This window comes from Ovis aries, chromosome 19 (genome assembly GCF_016772045.2).
Source record: "Ovis aries strain OAR_USU_Benz2616 breed Rambouillet chromosome 19, ARS-UI_Ramb_v3.0, whole genome shotgun sequence".
Taxonomy (NCBI): Eukaryota; Metazoa; Chordata; class Mammalia; order Artiodactyla; family Bovidae; genus Ovis; species Ovis aries.
Genome location: NC_056072.1, coordinates 16826825 through 16846632, shown reverse-complemented (window position 1 = coordinate 16846632; position 19808 = coordinate 16826825). Strand labels below are relative to the sequence as shown.

The window sequence follows — 19808 nt, the reverse complement described above, 5'->3', positions numbered from 1 at the left end:
TGAGGTGATGCCTCATTGTAGTTTTGATTTGCATTTCTCTAATAGTTAGCGATGTTGAGGATCTTTTCATGTGCCTATATGCCATATGTATGTCTTCTTTGGAGAAATGTTTGTTTAGATCTTCTCAGTTTTTGATTTTTTTTTATGTTGAACTGTATAAACTGTTTGTATATTTTGGAGATTAAGCCTTTGTTGGCCTCATTGTTTGCAAATACTTTCTCCCATTCCAGAGGTTGTCTTTTCATTTTGTTAATTGTTTCTTTTGCTGTGCAAAAGCTTTTGAGTTTAATTAGGTCCCATTTGTTTATTTTTGCTTTTATTTTCGTTACTCTAGTGTTATGCCCAAGTCTCGAAATCTCCCAACGACCACCAGGGAGCCGGTATCCGATGCAAAAGCAAGAGAGTTTTTATTACCAAGCTCGAGCTAGGGCTCCCACCATTATCGACGCAGCGGTTAAGGAGAGGAGCCCCAAGTTTTGGGTTACACTGCTTATATAGGGAATATTCAGGTGAAAGGGTAACAAAGGGGGTGTTCAGGCTGAAGGACTACTGATTGGTTACCCTCTTCTATAGTGTTGTGTGTGGATTTCTGATTTTTTTTTTTTTTACTTCCATGGTAGATCATTACTTCCAAGGTAAATCACAAATTCTTGAACTTAAAGTCAGGAGGTTTAACCTAAGGGCTGATTGACTCATGCACAGTGGGGCAAATTTAGGCAATATCCAAAGTCTAAGTCTGTTTGCCTGGTACCTTTGCAAAATGGAGTTCTTTTACAAGATGGAGTAGCTCAGGCTCTTCACTAGGAGATGGATCCAAAGAAAATATTGCTGTGTTTTACGTCAAGGAGTGTTCTGCGTATGTTCTCCTCTAGAAGTTTTATAATGTCCAGTCTTATATTTAGGTCTTTAATCCATTTTGAGTTTACTTTTGGGTATAGTATTAGAGCATGCTCGAATTTTGTTCTTTTACGTGGAGCTGTCTAGTTTTCCTAACACCGCTTACTGAAGACACTGTCTTTTCTCCATTTATATTCTTACTTCCTTTGTTAAAGATTAATTGACTGTAGGTGTGCAGGTTTATTTCTGGGCTTTTTATTCTGTTCCGTTGATCCCTATGTCTGTTTTTGCGCCAGTGCTGTGCTGTTTTGATTTCTGTAACTTTGTAGCATTGTCTGAAGTCTGGGAGGGTTATGCCTCCAGCTTTATTCTTTTATTGCTTTGGCAATTCTAGGTCTTTTGTTGTTCCCAATCAAAGCCCTTCTGGTAGGCAAATTTGTTTGGAAACTGTCACTGACCATCTTGGTTATACAGTCTACTTAAGTTTAGTACTAGTTTCAGAATTAACTGCAATTTTGTTTTTGTTTTTTTGTGGGAAAAGTGCTGTTTCCTAATCCACATTGTGGAGAATGATTTGACAACAGAGTTCTCTCTTCCCTTAGACCTTTCCGGATAGAACCCTACTCTCACCTTGCAAAGAACAGAAGCACAGAAAATGTATCAGCATATATAGTTTATTGTGACCTCTCTAATGTCTTACACAAGTGGGTTGACTGTTCATTTGGGATGGGAGGCCAGGAGGCAGGCAGTGTAAGGAAAGTGTAGCATGTGAAGATGGCTTGCTGAGCGGCAGCCTTCCTGCCATTGCCTGCTGGTGACGAGTCTTAGTCCACTAAGCTACCTGGGGCAGGAAGGAGCCAGGCCAGGCCAAGAGCCCTCCGTTCTCTTTTGGCTGGCCCAGCCCAGGTTTCAGGCCCTTCCCCCCACTTCCTCATTCATGGTCCCATAGAGCTGAGGGAGATGTGGGAAGGTAAGAAGCTCACTAGCTGCCAGGCTTGTGGGTGCTACCCGCTGAGCATGGGGTCCCCAGTCTGGTCCTTGGCTGGGCTTTCACTGCAGCACCTTCAGACTGGTTGGGATGAGGGATGCGGCTTTGCTCTTGGGGGGCTGTCCCCGCTCTGTGGCATCCAGGAGCTGCTGCAGGTAACAGGAGGTGCCGAGCAGCAGATGGCCGGTGGCCCGCATGCTGAAGAGGGCCCAGCGGAGAGCTTCCCTGGGTGGAATGCAAAGGCATTAGGGTCAAAACACCAAGAAAACTCCTTCCTGCCTCTTCTAAATGCCTGCTCCCCCAGGCTCCGTTTCATAAACTGTAGAGTGATCTGCAAATAGAACAGATGTTGCCTTCCCTCAGCAGATGGGACAGGGTCTGCCTTAACTGAGATGTCTGCGTATTCTTCTGCAAAATTCAAGCTCCTTTAGTCTTTCTAATACTGTTGATAACTTTGGATCAGCCAGATGGATCTACGTCACATAACTCTGCCCATTCATCACCTCTGTTCTAGACGGAAGTGTTACCAAGACATTTGCAATCTAGGTGGTTTTCAGAGTGCTGGACGTGAAGATCTCCTAGCCTGGTGCTATAGTGCACTGAGAGCAGGACTCCAGTCAGACAGGCTTGAGTTCTCATCCAGTCTCATTAGCTGTGACAAGCTTGGCAAACTACTATAGCTCTGAGCTGCAGCGCCCTCATATGCGTCACACCACTTTGATCCCCAACAGGGTTAAGGAGGCTGAAATAATATAAATCATTTAATACAGGGCCTGATGTTTAGAAGAACAGGGGAGACATGGAGTCAAGACTAGGTGGTTGAATGCTTGACTAACCAAATTCTTATCCATATCTGTTTGAAAGAGGGTCATATGGGTGTCTAGTCCTAGCAAGGAGAAGAAAACACAAGGAAAATGAATTCTTCCTGGCTGATATTAAAATCTGTCTTCTGTTAACCTTCATTCAATAAATGAACTTATGATTGAGGTGGAGGGGGACAGAAAGTTCGAACCATGAACATCTGTACATGAAAATCCTTCAGAAATTTAAAGGCTGTACCTGAGAAGAATACCCATTTCTCAGATTAGAGATCTGAGTCTTCAAACTAGCCATCTGGACATAGATAGGAATGAAATTCTGACACATGCTACAACATGGACTTTGAAAACATGACGCTAAGTGAAATAAGCCAGACACCAAAGGGCAAGTATTGGATGATGCCACTTACATGAGTTACCTAGAATAAGAAAATTAACAGAGACAGGAGAACAGAGGTAAGTATGGCTGGGCGGGGCAAACATAGAGAGTTAGTATTTAATGGGTACAGAGTTATAGTTTGGGATGATGAAAAGTTCTGGAAATGTATGTACAAGTGACCATTGCACAATATTATGAATGTACTTAATGTCACTGAATTTTATACTTACAAAAAAGTGGTTAAAATGGTAAACTTTATGGTATGTATATTTTACCATCATTAAAGAAAAAACGCTTGCTGACACCCCTAAATCATTCCAGGGATTCCAGCTTGCTATCATTCTTGTTTTTTAGTACCAGTACGCCTACTGTGTTTAGGTCAGAGAGTCCCACTTGCCCTAGATGGACCAAGTTTAAAGACTGAAACTTCTTGCTCTAGATTTTGCAACCTGCTGTCTGTTGGCAGCAAGCCCAGGTCAAGAGCGGACATGATATGGCACAGGAGGAAAATGGAACTTCTTGCCACAGAACCAGGCCTGAGCCCACCACTGAGTGTCGTCTGTGGCAGGCAGACCGCAGCCTCAGGTCCCTCATGTGGAGACTGGAAATGCAGAGAAGAAACTCAGGAAGCCAAAAAGGTCTGGTATGCTCTAGCCTCATACATTCTGGCAGAACTCTGGAGACCCAGAGTAGGATTTCTCAGAAGCCCACTGTGAACGACAATTCATATGTATCGTCATTGCTTCTCCCATTATTTGAATTATTGCTGTGGTACCAGCTGATACAGCATTCGGCGAGGAACTGGAGGCTACAAAAATTCTTGCCCCCTTGGAGCTTGCTCTGACGTTTTGTTTATCCCTGCGTCTCTAGCTCACAGCATAGGGTCAGGCACATAGAGAGTGCTCAGTAAACACTAAATGAAGCAACTGGGAGAAGTGGCATCTGTCAGAACTAACTGGCAAGAGGCCAGCTTTGTGGTTTTAAACTAGTTGGCTACATTTGCTTAATGGGGTAAGAGTTCTCTAGAGTACTACTTGTAGCAACTGAATTTGGGAACCACCACCATAACTGTACTTTAATAACAGAGGAGCCTGGTAGGCTGCAGTCCATGGGGTCGCAAAGAGTTGGAAACGGCTGAGCGACTTCCTTTCACTTTTCACTTTCATGCACTGGAGAAGGAAATGGCAACCCACTCCAGTGTTCTTGCCTGGAGAATCCCAGGGACGTGGGAGCCTGGTGGGCTGCCATCTATGGGGTTGCACAGAGTCAGACACGACTGAAGTGACTTAGCAGCAGCAGCAGCAGACATATAAGTGACTATTAGCTATAAACTGCAGATTAAGTCTGATCTATGGAAGGACACTTATTTCATCCCTTCCACACCCATGGAAAAATCAAAGTTTGTATTTATAAATTTAGCTCAGCGTTCTTGATGAATCTATACATGGGTAGGATTTTGAACTGATTGTAACTTCTTGCTGGTTCTCTCCTTAACTGGGTTCAATAAAATTTTTGACACGTTCACTTTTTAAAAGTTGATTAGAAGATTTCTTAGGAAAAGTTACTACTTTAGCTGAAAAATAGTTGTTATAGTGGAAGGTGATGAGGAAAGCTAAATGTATCCAGATTCCACCAGCAGGAGTGTATGAATCCCTTTGGTATACACTACTATAAACTAAAACACGAGCGCAGCCATGAAGTCCTAGACAAATGCTAACTGTCATGGTTGGTCAGCATCAACACCAGTCCCAGGCTCCCAGAAGGCTGAGGGTGCATGGGAGAAGCCAGGGCCACTCCCATTGCTGTGTACCCACCCCAGCCCCAGCTAATCCCAGTTCACTCACTTCATGATGCGCTTGGCCCCGGAGCAGTGCAGATCATAGGAGAGGGAGTATGTGCCATAGAGAGTTGCCTTCACGTTCAGGCAGCCAATGAAGTCCTGTGGGTTCACCTTGTATAGGTCGAAGGTTACTCGGGCCACATCGATCTTGGCAGGCTTGCGGGAGAGGGTCAGCTGGTACTGAGTGCTCTGCATCAAGACAAGTATGTGGTTAGCATCCCTCCAGGATTTCTCCTAAGCTCCCAATATTCTCCCACCCAGGTGGGATATCACCTGTTCTGATGGGGGCTGCCATTTCTGCCCCTTGTGGAGGACCATGAATACGGTGTCATCTGCCAGGGATTGGAAATACCCTTCTGTCTCTACAGTTGTGCCATCTTCCTCCAGCACCAGGAAGAAAGGCTTGTACGCCAGCATCAGGGTATCCCGGACCTGGAGAATAAGGTAAGTGATGCTCTTGCCGTCATATGTAGCCACAGAGGGACTGTCAGGGACAGAATGAGTGGGCCGGGTTTTATGGGATGGGACTGAAACCCAGGGCCCTTGATGTGGGGTCACCATCCAAAGAACCTATGTCGTGGTATTCCTTATCTGACTTCATGGGTAATATTCTAGAATAGTGCTGTCCAATAAAAATATAATGGGAGTCACATATGTAATTTTTAATTGAGATAAGTTTTAATTCACATGAAAACTCACTGTTTGAAAAGTACACAATCCAGTGGTTTTTACTGTATTCACAAAATTCTGCAGCTATCACCACCATCTAATTTCAAAACATTTTCAATCCCATTTTTACTCAAAGAGAAACCTAGTACCCATTAACTGTTACTCCTCATTTCCTCACCCTTGGCAACCTCTCCTCTTCTTTCTGTCTCTATGGATCTGTCTGTTCTGGACATTTCATATAAATGGCTTCCTTCACTTAGCAAGTTTTCAAAGTTAATCTGTGTTTCAGCATGATTATTTACTTTTTTATGGCTGAATAATATTCTACTAAATAAATATGCTACATTTTTAGTCCATTCTTCAATTGATGAACATAGAGGTTGTTTCTACTTTTTGAGTATCATAAATAATGGTGCTTTGCACCTGCATGTACACATTTTTGTGTGACATATCTTCTCAATTTTCCTGGATATATATCTAGGGTTGGAATTTCTGGGTCATGTAATAACTCTATGTTTACTCTTCTTAGAGAACTACCAACCTGTTCTTCAAAGCAGTTGCATGATCTAATATTCCCACTAGCAACTGCTCCACATCCCTATCAACACTTGTTATTGTCTGTCTTCATTTTAGCCATTCTAATGTTATGAAGTGTTTTTTATCTGCATTTTCCTAATGACTAAGGATGTTGAGCATCTTTTCATGTGCTATTAGCCATTTGTACATCTTCTTTGGAAAAACATCTATTCTAATTTTTTGCCCATTTTCAAGTAGATCCTCTTTTAAGAGTTCTTTATATATTCTTGATACTAGACCCTTATCAGATATGTGTTTTGCAAATATTTTCACCCATTCTGTGGATTATCTTCTCATTTTTTTGTTAGTGTCCTTTGATGCACAAAAGTTCTTAATATTGATAAAGTCCAACTTTTTCCCTTTGGTTACTTCGAGGTTTGGTGCCATATCTAAGAAACCAAGGTTATGTGCTCTTATTCCTATGTTTTCTTCTAAGGATTTTATAGTTTTAGCTCTGCATTTAGGTATTTGATCCACTTTGAATTAATTTTATACATAATATGAGGGAGGGATCCAACTAGATTCTTTGGCATTTGCATAGCCCATTGACTTGGTCATTTGTTGAAAAGACTACCCTTTCTCCATTGAATAACCTTGGCATTCTGTCAAAAATCAATTGACCACAGATACATGGATTTATTTCTGGACCTTCAGTTATATTCACTTGATTTGTATGTATTATGGGCCAAATGGTATCCCTGTGAATTTCATATGTTGAAGTCCTAATCCCAGTACCTCAGAATGTGACTATCATTGGAGACAGAGTCTTTACAGATGTAGTTACATTAAAGTGAGGCATTAGAGTGGGCCCTAATCCTAATGTGGCTTTAAGAAGGAAAGGTGTCTTTATAAGAAGGAACTATTAGGGGCTTCCCTGGTGCCTCAGTGGTAAAGAATGCGCCTGCCAGTGCAGGAGGCACAAGTTTGATCCCTGGTCTGGGAAGATCCCACATGCTGTGGAGCAGCTCAGCCCATGCACCACAGCTATCAGCCTCGGCTCTTGAGCCCGGAAGCTGCAACTGCTGAGCCCATGTGCCGCAGCTACAGAAGCCCAAGCACCCTAGAGCCCGTGCTCTGCAGCAAGAGAAGCCGTCATAACGAGAAGCCTGCACGTCACAGCTGGTGAGTACCTCCTGCTTGCCTCAATTAGAGAAACGCCTGCACAGCAACGAAAACCCAGCACAGCCAAAGGTGAATAAATAAAAAATTAAAAAAAAAAAAAGGAACGACTAGGACAAGTTACTCCCAACCACGTGGAGGGGGAGCGTGGAAATGGGGAAGGGTGTCATTCGTGCCCACTGTTACTCCCACCCACAAGTATTATGTGTCCGTGGTTTCCTCTCTGGAACCTTACTGATCAATAGTTTTAATTTTTTTTTCAATTTACAAAAGTTTTTTTTCCTCCACACCAAGGGGCATGTGGGATCTTCCCCCTCCAGAGATTGAACCCAGGCCCCCTGCATTGGAAGCACAGTCATAACCACTGGACCACCAGGGAAGTCCAAGATTTCCTTTCTGATGGCAAGTTCAATAGGCTGGTGGTGCCCGTCTGGAGTCTTGTCTGTCTGGTGACAGGAGGGTGGCAGTACATTACCATCTGATACTAACAATAGGCCAGAGGTATTGTTCAGAGCATATTTTTCTTATGAACTCCATCCCTACTGAAGTCCTACCTCATGACACCAAGGCCAGAGGTAGCTGTCAGGGCTATCTGTCAACCAAGGTCCCCATGGTGAGCTGTGAGAAGGCAGGCCTGTCCCTACCTTGACATGGAGGTCCTCAAGACTGTGCGCCATGATGCCCTTCCTCACACTCCGGTCAGCAGTGGTTACTCTACAGGGCCGGGCCCTGGGGGCCTCTGCACTGGGCTCCGACAGCTGCTGCTGGGTCACCACCGAAGTGCTCACTGCCATGTACCTGGGAGCCATATGGAGCATCAGCATGAGCTGTGCGCTGCCTTCCAGCTCTCACCCCACCACAGGGTAACTCACTCCCCAGTTCTCTAGGCTCAGCTCAGCATGCTCCTCTTCTCCTACTATCCACCTAGTCTGCTCTGGATAGTCTTCCTTAAAAGCCTGCTGGATCAGTGCATCTTAAACTTCAGTGGACATATATGTCCCCTGGGGATCTTGTTAAAATGCAGGCTCTTCTGATTCAGTAGGTCTGAGTGAAGTCTGAGATGTTACGTATGTAATGAGTTCCCAAGTGACATTGATGCTGCCGGGTCTCAGACTGTGACAAGTAGCCAGTGACAGAAGATGGCCCAACCTTTGCCCAGTTACCACTTTCCTCTCTTTGCCTCCTTATCATCTGTAATGTGAGATGAAATGGCAAAGCTGAGATCAGTATAAGAGAGTTTGAACTCAGATACACAATGGAGAACCAAAGGACTGCAGGGAACCTAGGTTTTGGAGTCAGGCAAACCCAAGTTCAAATCTTGGCTTCACTACACATTTGCTCCAACAGAGTGCCCACCCTGTGCCTCAGTTTCCCTGACTATTAATCTGGCAAAATAATCCCCGCTTCTCAAAGTTGTGGTGAATTTTAAGTGAGATCAAGAATCAAAATCTCAAGCAGTATCTCCCTGTTTCTACTTAGGGTGTGATATGGGGATTGGGAAGAGGCAGCAGCCTTAATATCTCCTGGGGAATTGTGGAAGGATCCCACTCCAGACCTCCTGAATCAGCATCCACATTTGAACAAGATGCCGAGGTGACTTACATGGCCATCGAGGTTGCAGAAGGTCTGCCCTACAGAGCACGTTAGGTCCCCTTCCCTTCCCCAGCTGGCTTTCCTTACCTGGAGAGGGACTTAGGGTAGAGAAGGCTGAGGGACTTCTTGGCGTATTCCATCCTCGTCAGCTGGATAGTTTTGGGCCTGGAAAGCAAGCAGAGATAGCCCATTGTGAGGGATGAGCGGCTTCTCTCTCTTGTCTTTTTTTTTTTTTTAATGTTATTTTGGCCACCCCACTGGGCATGTGGGATCTTAGTTTCCTGATTAGGGATCGAACCCCACCCCCTCTGCAGTGGAAGTTGGGAGTCTTAAACAATGGATGCCAGGGAAGTCCCCTCTTGTTTTTTGAAACCGTGCAACCCGACCTCCATCCATCAGGCCTCCACTTTGGTTTCCCCTCTCAACTCATACACACCTCCCCCAGCCCTTCTTCTGTTCAACCCCAGTAGACCACCATGACCAAGTTGGAGACCCCCTCAGTGCCCAGGCTCAGCCCCCCTCAGCAGCCACGCCTCCCACCCCGGCACCACTCACTCCATGTTTCTCTGACCCCTGGTTCCAGTCACACTGATGAGGGATCCCAAGTCGAAGTGAAGAGGCCCTGCTCAGTTAGTTTCCGCCCTTGGGGACAGAGTCCACTTTACGCTGGCAGGAGGCTAGTCACACCACCTCACAGTGCTGGGGACTTTCCCTCACCTGTCGTCCAGAGACCTCCCAGGCCAGGCACCCCATAGACTAAGGCTGCTCTTTCCAGTGGGTCCTTGAGCAATCCAAACCCCTCCTGAGGCTTCCCACTGGCCAAAGGGACTTTCTACCATGGTGGGTTCTATATCCGTTCTAATACTGGAGCTGCTACCCTAACATGGCTATTGAGCACTTGAAGTGTAGCTAGTATGACTGAGAAGCTGGATTTTTAATCTTATTGAATGTTAACTGGTTTAGATGTACACAACCACCAGGGCTGCGGGCTGCTGGCAGCCATCCTGGGCAGCACAGCTCTAGCCGACAGCCCTGGGATGACCTGCCAGCCCTTCTCTCCTGAGCCTGGCCGATCCAGGCCTTCCTGAAGCCAGTTCCTCCACCAGCATTGCCTCCCTCCAGCCCAGGGCTAAAGCTTTGCAGCCTTGAAGCCTGAGTTTCACTGCATTCTGTGATCGCTCACAGAATTTCCCCTCCATCCTGCTACTTCCTTCTCCCCAGCCAGGTGGGCCTTAGTGTCCGCTTCTGCCAGTCCCTCTAACCTCTCTCTGGGTGCCTCACCCTGAAATGTTCTCCTGTTCCCACCCCAGCGCAGACCGGGCCTGGTGCAGAGCAAGGGGCTCAAGGAGTATATGGTGCACAGGCCCCTCCCTAGTCTCCTTTTGACAATATGGGGGTCTCTCCAGGCCAGCCTGACTGTGAAAGCCCTCTGCCCTGACTTAGCACTTTCCCCTTCAGCTTGCTCCAGCCTCACTCCTCACCCCCAATCACAAAGCTGCCAAGCCCCACCTCACCTGTTCTCTAGGAGCCAAAACCAAACCCAAATGAAAAAACCCAGAATATGAAACTTCTTACCTCCGGCTCACAGCCTCCTAACCTTCCAATCCTGTCCTGCTCAGCCCAACCCTCCCTCTACTTTATTTCCAGCTCCCAGGGCAGCCCCTCCCCTGGCCTTCAGCCCCAGCTGGAAGAGAGCATGGGCACTGAGTGTGCAGCTCTTACCCTTGGGATGGCAGGCCAGCCTCACTTCCAGAAAAAGCCAAAAAGTAAGGGTGTAGGCGTGTTTTGAAAGCTTTGGGGCAGGGTATGGCCCAGAACATGGCATTGGGCACAGAGGGCACAGGAAACAGGCCAATGTGAATTGTGATCCCCGCTCTACTCACATTAGCTGTTTGAGTGTAGACAAGTTGCCTTAACCTCCCGGAGCCCCAGTCTCTCTCACCCGTTCAACAGGGATGATGATTCCTATCTTAAAGGGTTAAGGTAAGGATTTGTATTAATACAAGTGAACGGCTTTGCAACAGAGATACTTAATAGATATAAACAAATATTGGTGTTACTGATAACATAATTATTTAATAATAGCAGAGGATTTAATAATAATAATTAACACCAGCTGAAATGTGTAGTGCTTAAGAATAAGATCCGTGACCCAGCAGTTCTATGTATACATAATATTTGGAGTTATATTTGAAGTTCCAAGGGAAATGAAAATCTATATCCATACAAAAACTTATACATGAATGTTCATAGTGTTATTTATAACAGGCAAAATGTAGAAACAACCCAAATGTTTGCATTAAAAAGTGTTCGAAGAAATTTGGTGTTTCCATAAATGGAATATTATTTGTCAGTCAAAAGGATATATGCTGCTACAGTACACTGATGAACATTGAACATGTTGTGCAAAGTGGAAGAAGCCAATCACAAAAGATCACATATTAATATTTGTTTGTATCATCTCATTTGTATGAAATGTCCAGAATAGCAAAATCATAAAGACAAAAAATTAATCAGTGGTTGTTTAGAGCTGTGGCTGGGGAATGCAAAGGGAATGGGGACTGTTAGTGGGTATGAGGTTTCTCTTAAGGGAGACAAAAAATGTTTTAATTTATTAATCTAATCCCAGTCTATTTTGGTGATTGCACCAAATCTATTTGGAGGTTACACAGCCCTGAAAATATAATAAAAACCAATAGACTGTACTCGCCTAAGTGTGTGTGGTATATGAATTCTCTCTCAATAAAGCCGTTTTTAAAAAAGAGGTTCAACCTCATCTTTCTTTTAACGATAGATTTTTCACACTAGTGAGTCGGAATCACATGGAAGGTTTGTTAAAAATCAGATTGCTGGGCTTCATCGCAGAGTTTCTGAGTCAGTATGTCTGGGGTGGGGCCTAAGAACGTGTATTTCTGATTACACGGTGATGTTCCAAGGTTCCAAGGTGATGCTGAAGCTGTGGCTACTTAGGGACCCCATTCTGAAAACCAGCAGCCAGCACTAGCTGTGTGATATAGCTCATCTAAGCATCAGTTGGATCTGACCAATAGGGATTAAAAATAGCTCCTACCCCACTGGGTTGTCATGAAGAATAATCATGAAATGTATTTGATACAAAGCTTAATGCACCCTTCAGGCTTAAAAAATAGCTATCATCATCATCATTTTATTACTTACATCTAATTCCTTCCCTAGAGAAGCTTGCAGACAACCATTATTCATTCATTCACCAAATACTTATTAGGCATTTACTGTATACTGCCCCTCCTTGGGGCTGAGAATACAGCAGGAAACGAGACAACCTTGTCACATTCTTAAAGGAGCTGACATTCCTGGAGGAAGGGGGCACTCAGACCATGAACAAATATGCAGATAATCAAGATGGTTTCAGAGAATGATGTTCTCGGAAGAAAACAACACAAGGTGATGTGACAGCAACTGGCTGGAGAGCTAGATTGGCCTATGGGCTCAGGAAAGACCGCAGAGGTGGGCTTTTTTTTTTTTGAAGATCTGAAGTGTCTTGGTCTGTTTGGGCTGCTAGTCAGAAAACCATAAATTGGTGACTTATAAACACCAGAAGTTTACTTCTTGTAGTTCTGGAGGCTGACAAGTCCAAGATCAAGGTGTTGGTAGTTCAGTGTCTGGTGAGGACCCTCTTCCTGGTTCCCAGACACTGTCTTCTCTCCGTGTCCTCACCTGGTAGAAGGAGCAAGGGAATCTCTTTCATAACGACACTAATCCCACCTCCTGCGGCTTCCCTGTTGGCTAGTGGTAAAGAATCTGCCTGCCAGATTCCAGAGATCCTGGTGGGCTACAGTCCATGTGGTCACAAAAGAGTTGGATACCATTTAGCAACTAAAGGACAATCCCACCTCCCCCAAATCCCACCTCCAAATACCATCACATTGGGGAATAGGTGTCAAGATACAAATGGGTGTGGAGCAGGGGGTCACAAACACTCAGTCTATTGTGTTCCTGCGACTGGAAGCCAGTCTTTTGAAGTGCTGGGATGGGGTGGGGGCATTCAAGCAAAGGAAACATCAGTGCAAAGCATTTGAGAAGGGAATGGGCAGGGTGAGAGGACAGGAACACAAATCACTAAACTTTAAGGCAGACTAAGAGCAGAAGAAAAGTACTGACACTTCAGGGAAGAAGTTCTGGCAAAACCGTTAGGGCCCCTCCCTAGAACATTCATGCCTCAAATATTTATTGGACATCCAGCATGTGCTTAGTGTCTCATGATAAGCCAATGGATGACTCAGAGGCAGTCTGATGACGTGGAAATCACACACAGAAAAGACAGATAAGCACAAGCTAAAGCCAGAGGGGTGGGGTGGGGGTGGGGAAGAATTGCTGAGTGACCCTGAGGAGTCTTCATGGTGCTTAGAAGAGGATGATTTTGGATCATTTGGAATTTATGTACTCAGCAAGTATTTCTTGAGTTTTACCCTTTGCCAAATACACGGGTTGACTCAGTTCATATCTGTCTCTTTAGAGCTCACCTCTAGTTGCAGAGGCAGATTTCTGAGCATGGTTCTGTCATGCGAGTGTTCCTCAGGTCTTTGTCTCGTCACAACAAAGATTTGGAGCAACGGACATTAAAGCTCTCGGTGTGTCACAGCTCTCGGGTCTTGCACAAACCATGTTATAGCTCTTAGGCAAGTCAGTGTTACAGCTCTACTTTAGTTAGAAGATAGCAGGAGAATCCATCCTCGAAGTGTGAGGGCATGCCAACCCAAAGACTTGAAGAGAACAGAGTGGAGGAGCACGTGGGGGAGGGAGAGAGAGAGAGAGAAAGAGCGCTCGCCATTGGGGGTGGGGGGAAGCGCTTTGGCTTCTCCTTTTATATGTTTTTTCTCCCACCTGGGCCTGCCCTATGCAAATTGGGCTTAGCCAGGAGTGCTGTTTGTTCTACCTGACATCTTCACCCTGGTCCTCGGGCCTTCTTTGTTTTTTTAGCCACCGCCATATTGGACTCCTTTTCCCTATTCTACCTACCTAACAGTTCTCAAATGCTGAAATGCATAAAATTATTTGAACACCTTGGAGGACTCTAGTTATGACTCAAAATTGAGAAGCAAGAAAAAGAGAAAAGATTATATATTCAACCATATTAAAAAACTATTCTGCATCTTAAACTTGTAACACCATGAGTAAAGTCAAAAGACATACAATACATAGGAAAAATATATGGCAACTAATATTAAAGATAAGAGATTCTCTCTGCTATCTATATATATAAATCAACAAGACCAACAGTACAGTAGAAAAAATGGACAAAGAATATGAACACAGTTCAGGGAAATGAAATGCTAAGGACTCAACATATGAAAAGATGCTTCAGTTTTTTCAGTAAATGTAATTTTGAAATTCTTATTTTATGTATTTTTTCTTGTGGTAAAATGTACATAACATAAAATTAACAATTTTTAAGTGTATAGTTAAGTGGCATGAAGTTTATTTACACAGTTGTGCAACCATCACCTCATTCACCTCCAGAACTTTTTCCATCTTTCTCATATCTGTATCCATGAAGCAAGTCCCCATTCCTTCGCCTCCCCGCCTCCCCCAAGTCCTTGGCTACCACTGTTCTGCTTTCTGCCTCTACCTAATTTCTTTAATGGCCTTGACATTTTTAAAAAGTATAGTCCAGTTACTTTGTAGAATGTCTCTCAATTTGAACTTATCTGTCCGTCTCTTCATGATTAGATTCTGGCCAAGTATTTTGGGCAGAAATATCAAATAAGCTATCAGCTTCCCTGATAGCTCAGTTGATAAAGAATCCGCCTGCAATCAGGAGACCCCTGTTCGATTCCTGAGTTGGGAAGATCCGCTGGAAAAGGGATAGGGTACACTGTAGTATTCTTGGGCTTCCCTTGTGGCTCAGCTGGTAAAGAATCTGCCGGCAATGACGGAGACCTGGGTTTGATCCCTGGGTTGGGAAGATTCTCTGGAGAAGAGAAAGGCTACCCCCAAAAAGTCGGACTCGACTGAGCGACTTTCACTATCAACACGTAAGTAATGTTGGTCCTCAGTTGTATCAGGAGGCATAAGGAATCTGTCTCACTCGTGGGCAAGTATTTCGTTAACGGGGTGCCTGCCAAGTTTCTCTACTGTAAAGTTACCATTTCTTCTTGCAGAGAATCTTCTCTGTGGGGAGATACTTTGAAACAAATGTGGCAGTTGCATGCGCTTGAGAAAGTCACAGATCCCTTCCATGCATCAGTTTCCCCATCTGAGAAGTGGAGACAGAGACGTCTGAAACTTGAATTCGAGCTTAAGGAAGTGAAAGTGCTCGAGATTCTGGAGAATCAGCTTCAGCCCTTGGCAAAACCCCCAAACACTAGGAGTTAATTTTCTGAGCGCTCCAAAGGATGGGGAGAGAGGCCCAGGGCGGAGCCGAGACGGGAAACGCTCGCGTACGCGTGCGCAGGGACGTGACCACAGAGTTGGTCCTCCAGAGACAGAGAGGCCGGAAGTTGTCTTCAAATAAGCGCTAGACTGTTGGCTTGGCTGAGCTGAAGCAATACGAACAGGGTCGGCAGGCAGTTCCGAGCAGTAGTCGCGGCAGTTTGTCGGCTTGAGGGGCTCCAGGAATCTGGGCGGGGAAGATGGCGTCTCGGGCAGGCCCGCGAGCGGCCGGCACTGACGGCAGCGACTTTCAGCATCGGGAGCGCGTCGCCATGCACTACCAGATGAGGTATGAAGTGAGGCGAGGAGCCCGCAGGGCCAGAGACGCAACGCCGGCCTGGTCTCAGGGTTTTGCTCCTCAGCCCGCCCTCGGGCACCTCCCAAGTCCCCTCCACCTGGCACGGTCCAGGACCCCCACCCCACCCCGCCCCGCCCAGCCAATCCCGGGAAGCCCCGTCACTCTTGTGAGTTCCACCCCTTGATCCCCCTGTACCTCGAGGGAGTCCGGGCCCTGGGTCGTGGTTATATTGGACGGGCTCTCCGACCTCGGGAACCTAACTCCTAATTGAGCCTCATTTTAAGCTGCCTTTTTGGTCTTGAGGAAGAATTGGTGAGCCAATAATCTCGTGAGAATGTAACATAAAATCTAGTACAGAAGTCTGCCCAGTACGCAGTAGCTGTTAAATTTTGGGTCGTTTTGGGGTGTGGACCCTAACGTCGAGACTTTGCCTCAAACGAGTTTTATGGAACACCTCTCCCCATCTCCCGATCATGTAAGGGATAGTTCTGCGTTCGTTTATTCGTTCAACAAATATTTATCTTCCTTCTACTCATCATGCATTGTGTTAGGCACTGAGGATATAATAGCGAAAGCAGCCCTGGTCTTCGTATTCATGTTATACCTTCAGTAAAAATTTATTGACAACATATCTGGCCCCTGCCTTCATGGAGCTTGAAGTCTACCGGTGACTGATCCCCCCCCCCCCCCCACAGACACACACACCCCTTTCTGCACTTTCTATGATATATATATTTTTTAATTTAGAGATTTTCGTTCCTTAAATCCACTGAAGTTTCTCAGAATCTTTTCCACATCTTTCTTCCCAGAGTTTTAAAGAATGACAAGCTCTTTGGAACCTCACTTTGTTCTTATGCTTAGACCCTTGTTCAAGGGAACCTCACAACCGACGCTAGCATTTTCATGCCTGTCTAGAGCAGAAACTCTGCCCTCTGGAGATGTGAAGGGGATATATCTAGGACCTAAGAAAATTCAAAGAATAAGAGAAAATTTGCTTACTTTAGAAGAAAAAGGTTTACTTTACCTGAAGAAGTATGGACGGCCTGAGTTGGTTTCTTTGCTGCCAATACCTCCTTCCATAGGCCCTACTCTTATGCTACAGTCAGAGTTCTCTTTCTTTTTTTAATGGCCTCGCAGTGCAGATTACAGGATCTTAGTTCCCCGACAAGGGGTTGACCCTGGGTCCTTGGCACTGAAAGCACAGATTTCTAACCGCTGGATCGCCAGGAAATTCCCAGAGTTTTTTTTGTGAACACAGCCCTGAGTTACTGTTCTGTCTTTAAAATGACTGAGTCAGAGTCTTTGCAACTTCATATACTGATACTCCCCTCCCTGCCGCAGTGTAGGCCTTCCACACCCAGCTGTTTACTCTCCTGGAACACAAATGTTTATGCCTTTTTGCCTGCATGCTATTACCTCTGCTCAGAATGTCTATCTCCACCTACCTCTCAGCCTAGCTCAGATGTCACCCTTGTCTAGATAGCCTTCTCAGTCAACTCATTTCAGTCGGAATTGATTACTCCTTCCTGTGATCCCATATATTTTGCAACATAGATTTACAAGAGTTTTTCCAGTTCGTTTGTAATTACTTTTTCTTCCTCTGCCTTGTTCCCAGTCTCCAGGCAGGAACTATACCGTATTTATATCCGTATCCCTGTGTCCAGTACAATTGCTTGACATACAGCTGGTGTCAGAAAACTGAATGAAAGATACTTCTCCCTCTGCTCTGCCCCACAGTGTGACCCTCAAGTATGAAATCAAGAAGCTGATCTACGTGCATCTGGTCTTATGGCTGCTGCTGGTTGCCAAGATGAGCGTGGGACACCTGAGGCTCTTGTCTCATGATCAGGTGGCCATGCCCTATCAGTGGGAGTACCCCTATTTGCTAAGCATTGTACCCTCCCTCCTGGGCCTCCTCTCCTTCCCCCGCAACAACATTAGCTACCTGGTGCTCTCCATGATCAGCATGGGGCTCTTCTCCATCGCTCCCCTCATTTATGGCAGCATGGAGATGTTCCCTGCTGCACAGCAGCTCTACCGCCATGGCAAGGCCTACCGCTTCCTCTTTGGTTTTTCTGCCGTCTCCGTCATGTATCTGGTGTTGGTGCTGGCGGTCCAAGTGCACGCCTGGCAGTTATACTACAGCAAGAAGCTCCTAGACTCTTGGTTCACGAGCACACAGGAGAAGAAGCGTAAATGAAGCCTGCTTGATGGACTGCTGTGTGAGGTGACGCCTGGGCCTCTTACCCAGTGAACTGAGAGGGTAAAGGAGTTGCTCTAAAATCTCCTTTGGTGATTTTGGCAGCTGCAATGTTGGCGACTAGTGCAAACGAAGCCTGAATTCTGCAGAGCCCCTTCTGTTACCATCAACTGCTGGTGGAACTGTTTAATTTTTTCCTGGTTGGTGGAACTGGGTGATCAACAGCTGTGAAACAAACTTTGGCTGGTTGAAGTTGAGGTCCTTCTGAGTTTTTCATCCTGACGTCTTCTTGGTCATTCTCTCCACTTCCCTCCATCACCCCTTCCCATCAGAACTGAAGGAGATGGGAAATCAGTCAAATTCTCCTTCAATCAGTAGGTCGTGGAGCAGGAAACATCTGGGACGCTGCTCCCCCTGTAGGCGTTGGTCTCTACTGTGAAACCTTTTAATTAAAAAGAACCTCAATAAAGTTACAACTGCCTAGTCCCCCCTGTGCCTTGTGTTGGGGATTTGATAGAATGTGAAAAGTGTGTTGTTTGATGGCCTTGGACACTTGGAGGCAGGTAGAGGCTCCCTGAGAAACCTGGCAGTGGCCACAGGGAAGTGAACTGGGCATAGGGAACCTAAAGCATGGTTGAAACCCTGCAACTGATGGGCAGGAGCTACCATGCGCCATAAGGTCAACCTCCACCTATAAAATGGTCCATTCTCATTTATGCAGCTTGGGTTATGGGCTTGTCTTTTGACTGGATATTCATGTTTATCATTCAGTATTAACAGTGTCAGTTATGTGTTTCATGGTTTCCAAATGAATTTTAAAGTATCCTATATATAGGGAATCTGCAATCTCCATGAAGTGTAACATCCTTGTGAAACATCCAGTGAACACAGTATGTAATGGTGTGGAGCAGATAAGTGTAAAAGGGATGTGGGAAAGAGATCTGTGAACTAAACCCCCTAAAGTCTGACACGTTGTAAATGTTTATTGCTTGAAGGACGAGTGTCCCTTTGCTCTTACCTGCTTGACTTTATCATGTCTGGATGACGCCCAGATTCTAACTGTGGATCCCTGCCCTCCAGTCATTCTGTTCTATAAACATTCTATGTACTCAGTCTCTATTAGGTACTGGCAGTAGTTCTGTGTACCTAAGTTTTAGATGTCCTGATTATCTTTTCAAACTCGGTGTGTCCTGAACTTAACTCTTTGCCTTCTACCTCATATCCGTTTCTTTCTGCCTCCCTGTGTGCAGATGAGTATACCAAGAGCACAGCTGTGAATCATCAAGTCCCTTACTATGTGCTCTTGTTTTCTGAACAGCCAAAATTCCTTAATCCCTTTCAGCATGTCCAAAGTGTGGTCCCAGTGCATCACTCCTGGTTTATCTCCTGATAACCACACACTGTATGTCTGTCGGGAGAACCTCTCATGAATCTCCATATCAGTTCCATGTTTTCCCAATTTCCTTCAAAATTTTCCTTTCAAAAAACAAAAGTTTTCCTCTTCTACTTCTTTATTACTTCTCTTTCGAGACCTAGTTTATATGGTAATTCTGGAACCTTCTGGTTACTTCAAGGAGTAAGGGTTCCTTCTTTGAATTTACATGTCACTTTAATTTTATCTTCTCTATTGACAGAACTACTAACATTTTTTCTCACCCCTAGTAGCTAATGTATAGTGTGCTTTCTGAATTTATTGAGTGGAATAATATGTCCTACTGTAGACTAAAGTCATAACAAAGAACTAGACTGATGGCATGGGTAGGATTTGGAGAGCAGAGAGGTGCAGATGTAAATGAGTGGCTAATGGAGTTATGTGCACAGGCAGTGATTGCTAATTTTCAAAGAAGCAGGATATAAATAATTTATTAGTTTTTAAAAGTTTAAAATTTATTTGAATATTAGAATGGTACTTTACAGTCTTGGAGCACTTCTCAAGACTCATGAAAATTAGTGTCAACAACCAAAAAAAAAACAAAACCCCATTTGGTTAATTTAGTTTTCTACTTGTGGGGTTGTTGGGATTCTAACTTTTCTGGCCTCTCCAATCACTTTTTCCCCCTTGCCTCATGGTTGTAGTGTT

The 19808-nt window shown here is 45.0% G+C and overlaps 2 protein-coding genes across 4 annotated transcripts; one reads left to right on the top strand and one right to left on the bottom strand.

Annotated features, from left to right (window-relative positions):
- Window positions 1–1495: 1495 nt before the first annotated feature.
- Window positions 1496–16769, bottom strand: CIDEC (cell death inducing DFFA like effector c). Of its 3 annotated transcripts, none has more exons than XM_042235726.2 (6): window positions 16553–16769; window positions 8907–8984; window positions 7871–8024; window positions 5136–5294; window positions 4867–5051; window positions 1496–2050 (listed from the first exon to the last, which is right to left on the bottom strand). In XM_042235726.2, the coding sequence occupies exons 1-6, from the start codon at window positions 16606–16608 to the stop codon at window positions 1888–1890; spliced, it is 795 nt and encodes a 264-aa protein (XP_042091660.1). In that variant the 5' UTR covers window positions 16609–16769; the 3' UTR covers window positions 1496–1887.
- On the top strand, window positions 15307–18214 carry JAGN1 (jagunal homolog 1). Its single transcript, XM_012099536.4, has 2 exons — window positions 15307–15519; window positions 17266–18214. Exons 1-2 carry the CDS (start codon window positions 15431–15433, stop codon window positions 17726–17728), a joined length of 552 nt encoding a protein of 183 aa, XP_011954926.2. The 5' UTR covers window positions 15307–15430; the 3' UTR covers window positions 17729–18214.
- The last annotated feature ends 1594 nt before the right edge of the window (window positions 18215–19808 follow it).

Coding starts and splice junctions, on each gene's coding strand:
- CIDEC (XM_042235726.2), bottom strand. CDS start 16,608: ATGGAAGGAGGTATTGGCAGCAAAGAAACCAACTCAGGCCGTCCATAC. Junction 8,985..16,552: donor GGCCGTCCATACTTCTTCAG/GTAAAGTAAACC, acceptor CTTGCTTTCCAG/GCCCAAAACTATCCAGCTGA. Junction 5,052..5,135: donor GGCAGCCCCCATCAGAACAG/GTGATATCCCAC, acceptor GTCTTGATGCAG/AGCACTCAGTACCAGCTGAC.
- JAGN1 (XM_012099536.4), top strand. CDS start 15,431: ATGGCGTCTCGGGCAGGCCCGCGAGCGGCCGGCACTGACGGCAGCGAC. Junction 15,520..17,265: donor GCCATGCACTACCAGATGAG/GTATGAAGTGAG, acceptor TCTGCCCCACAG/TGTGACCCTCAAGTATGAAA.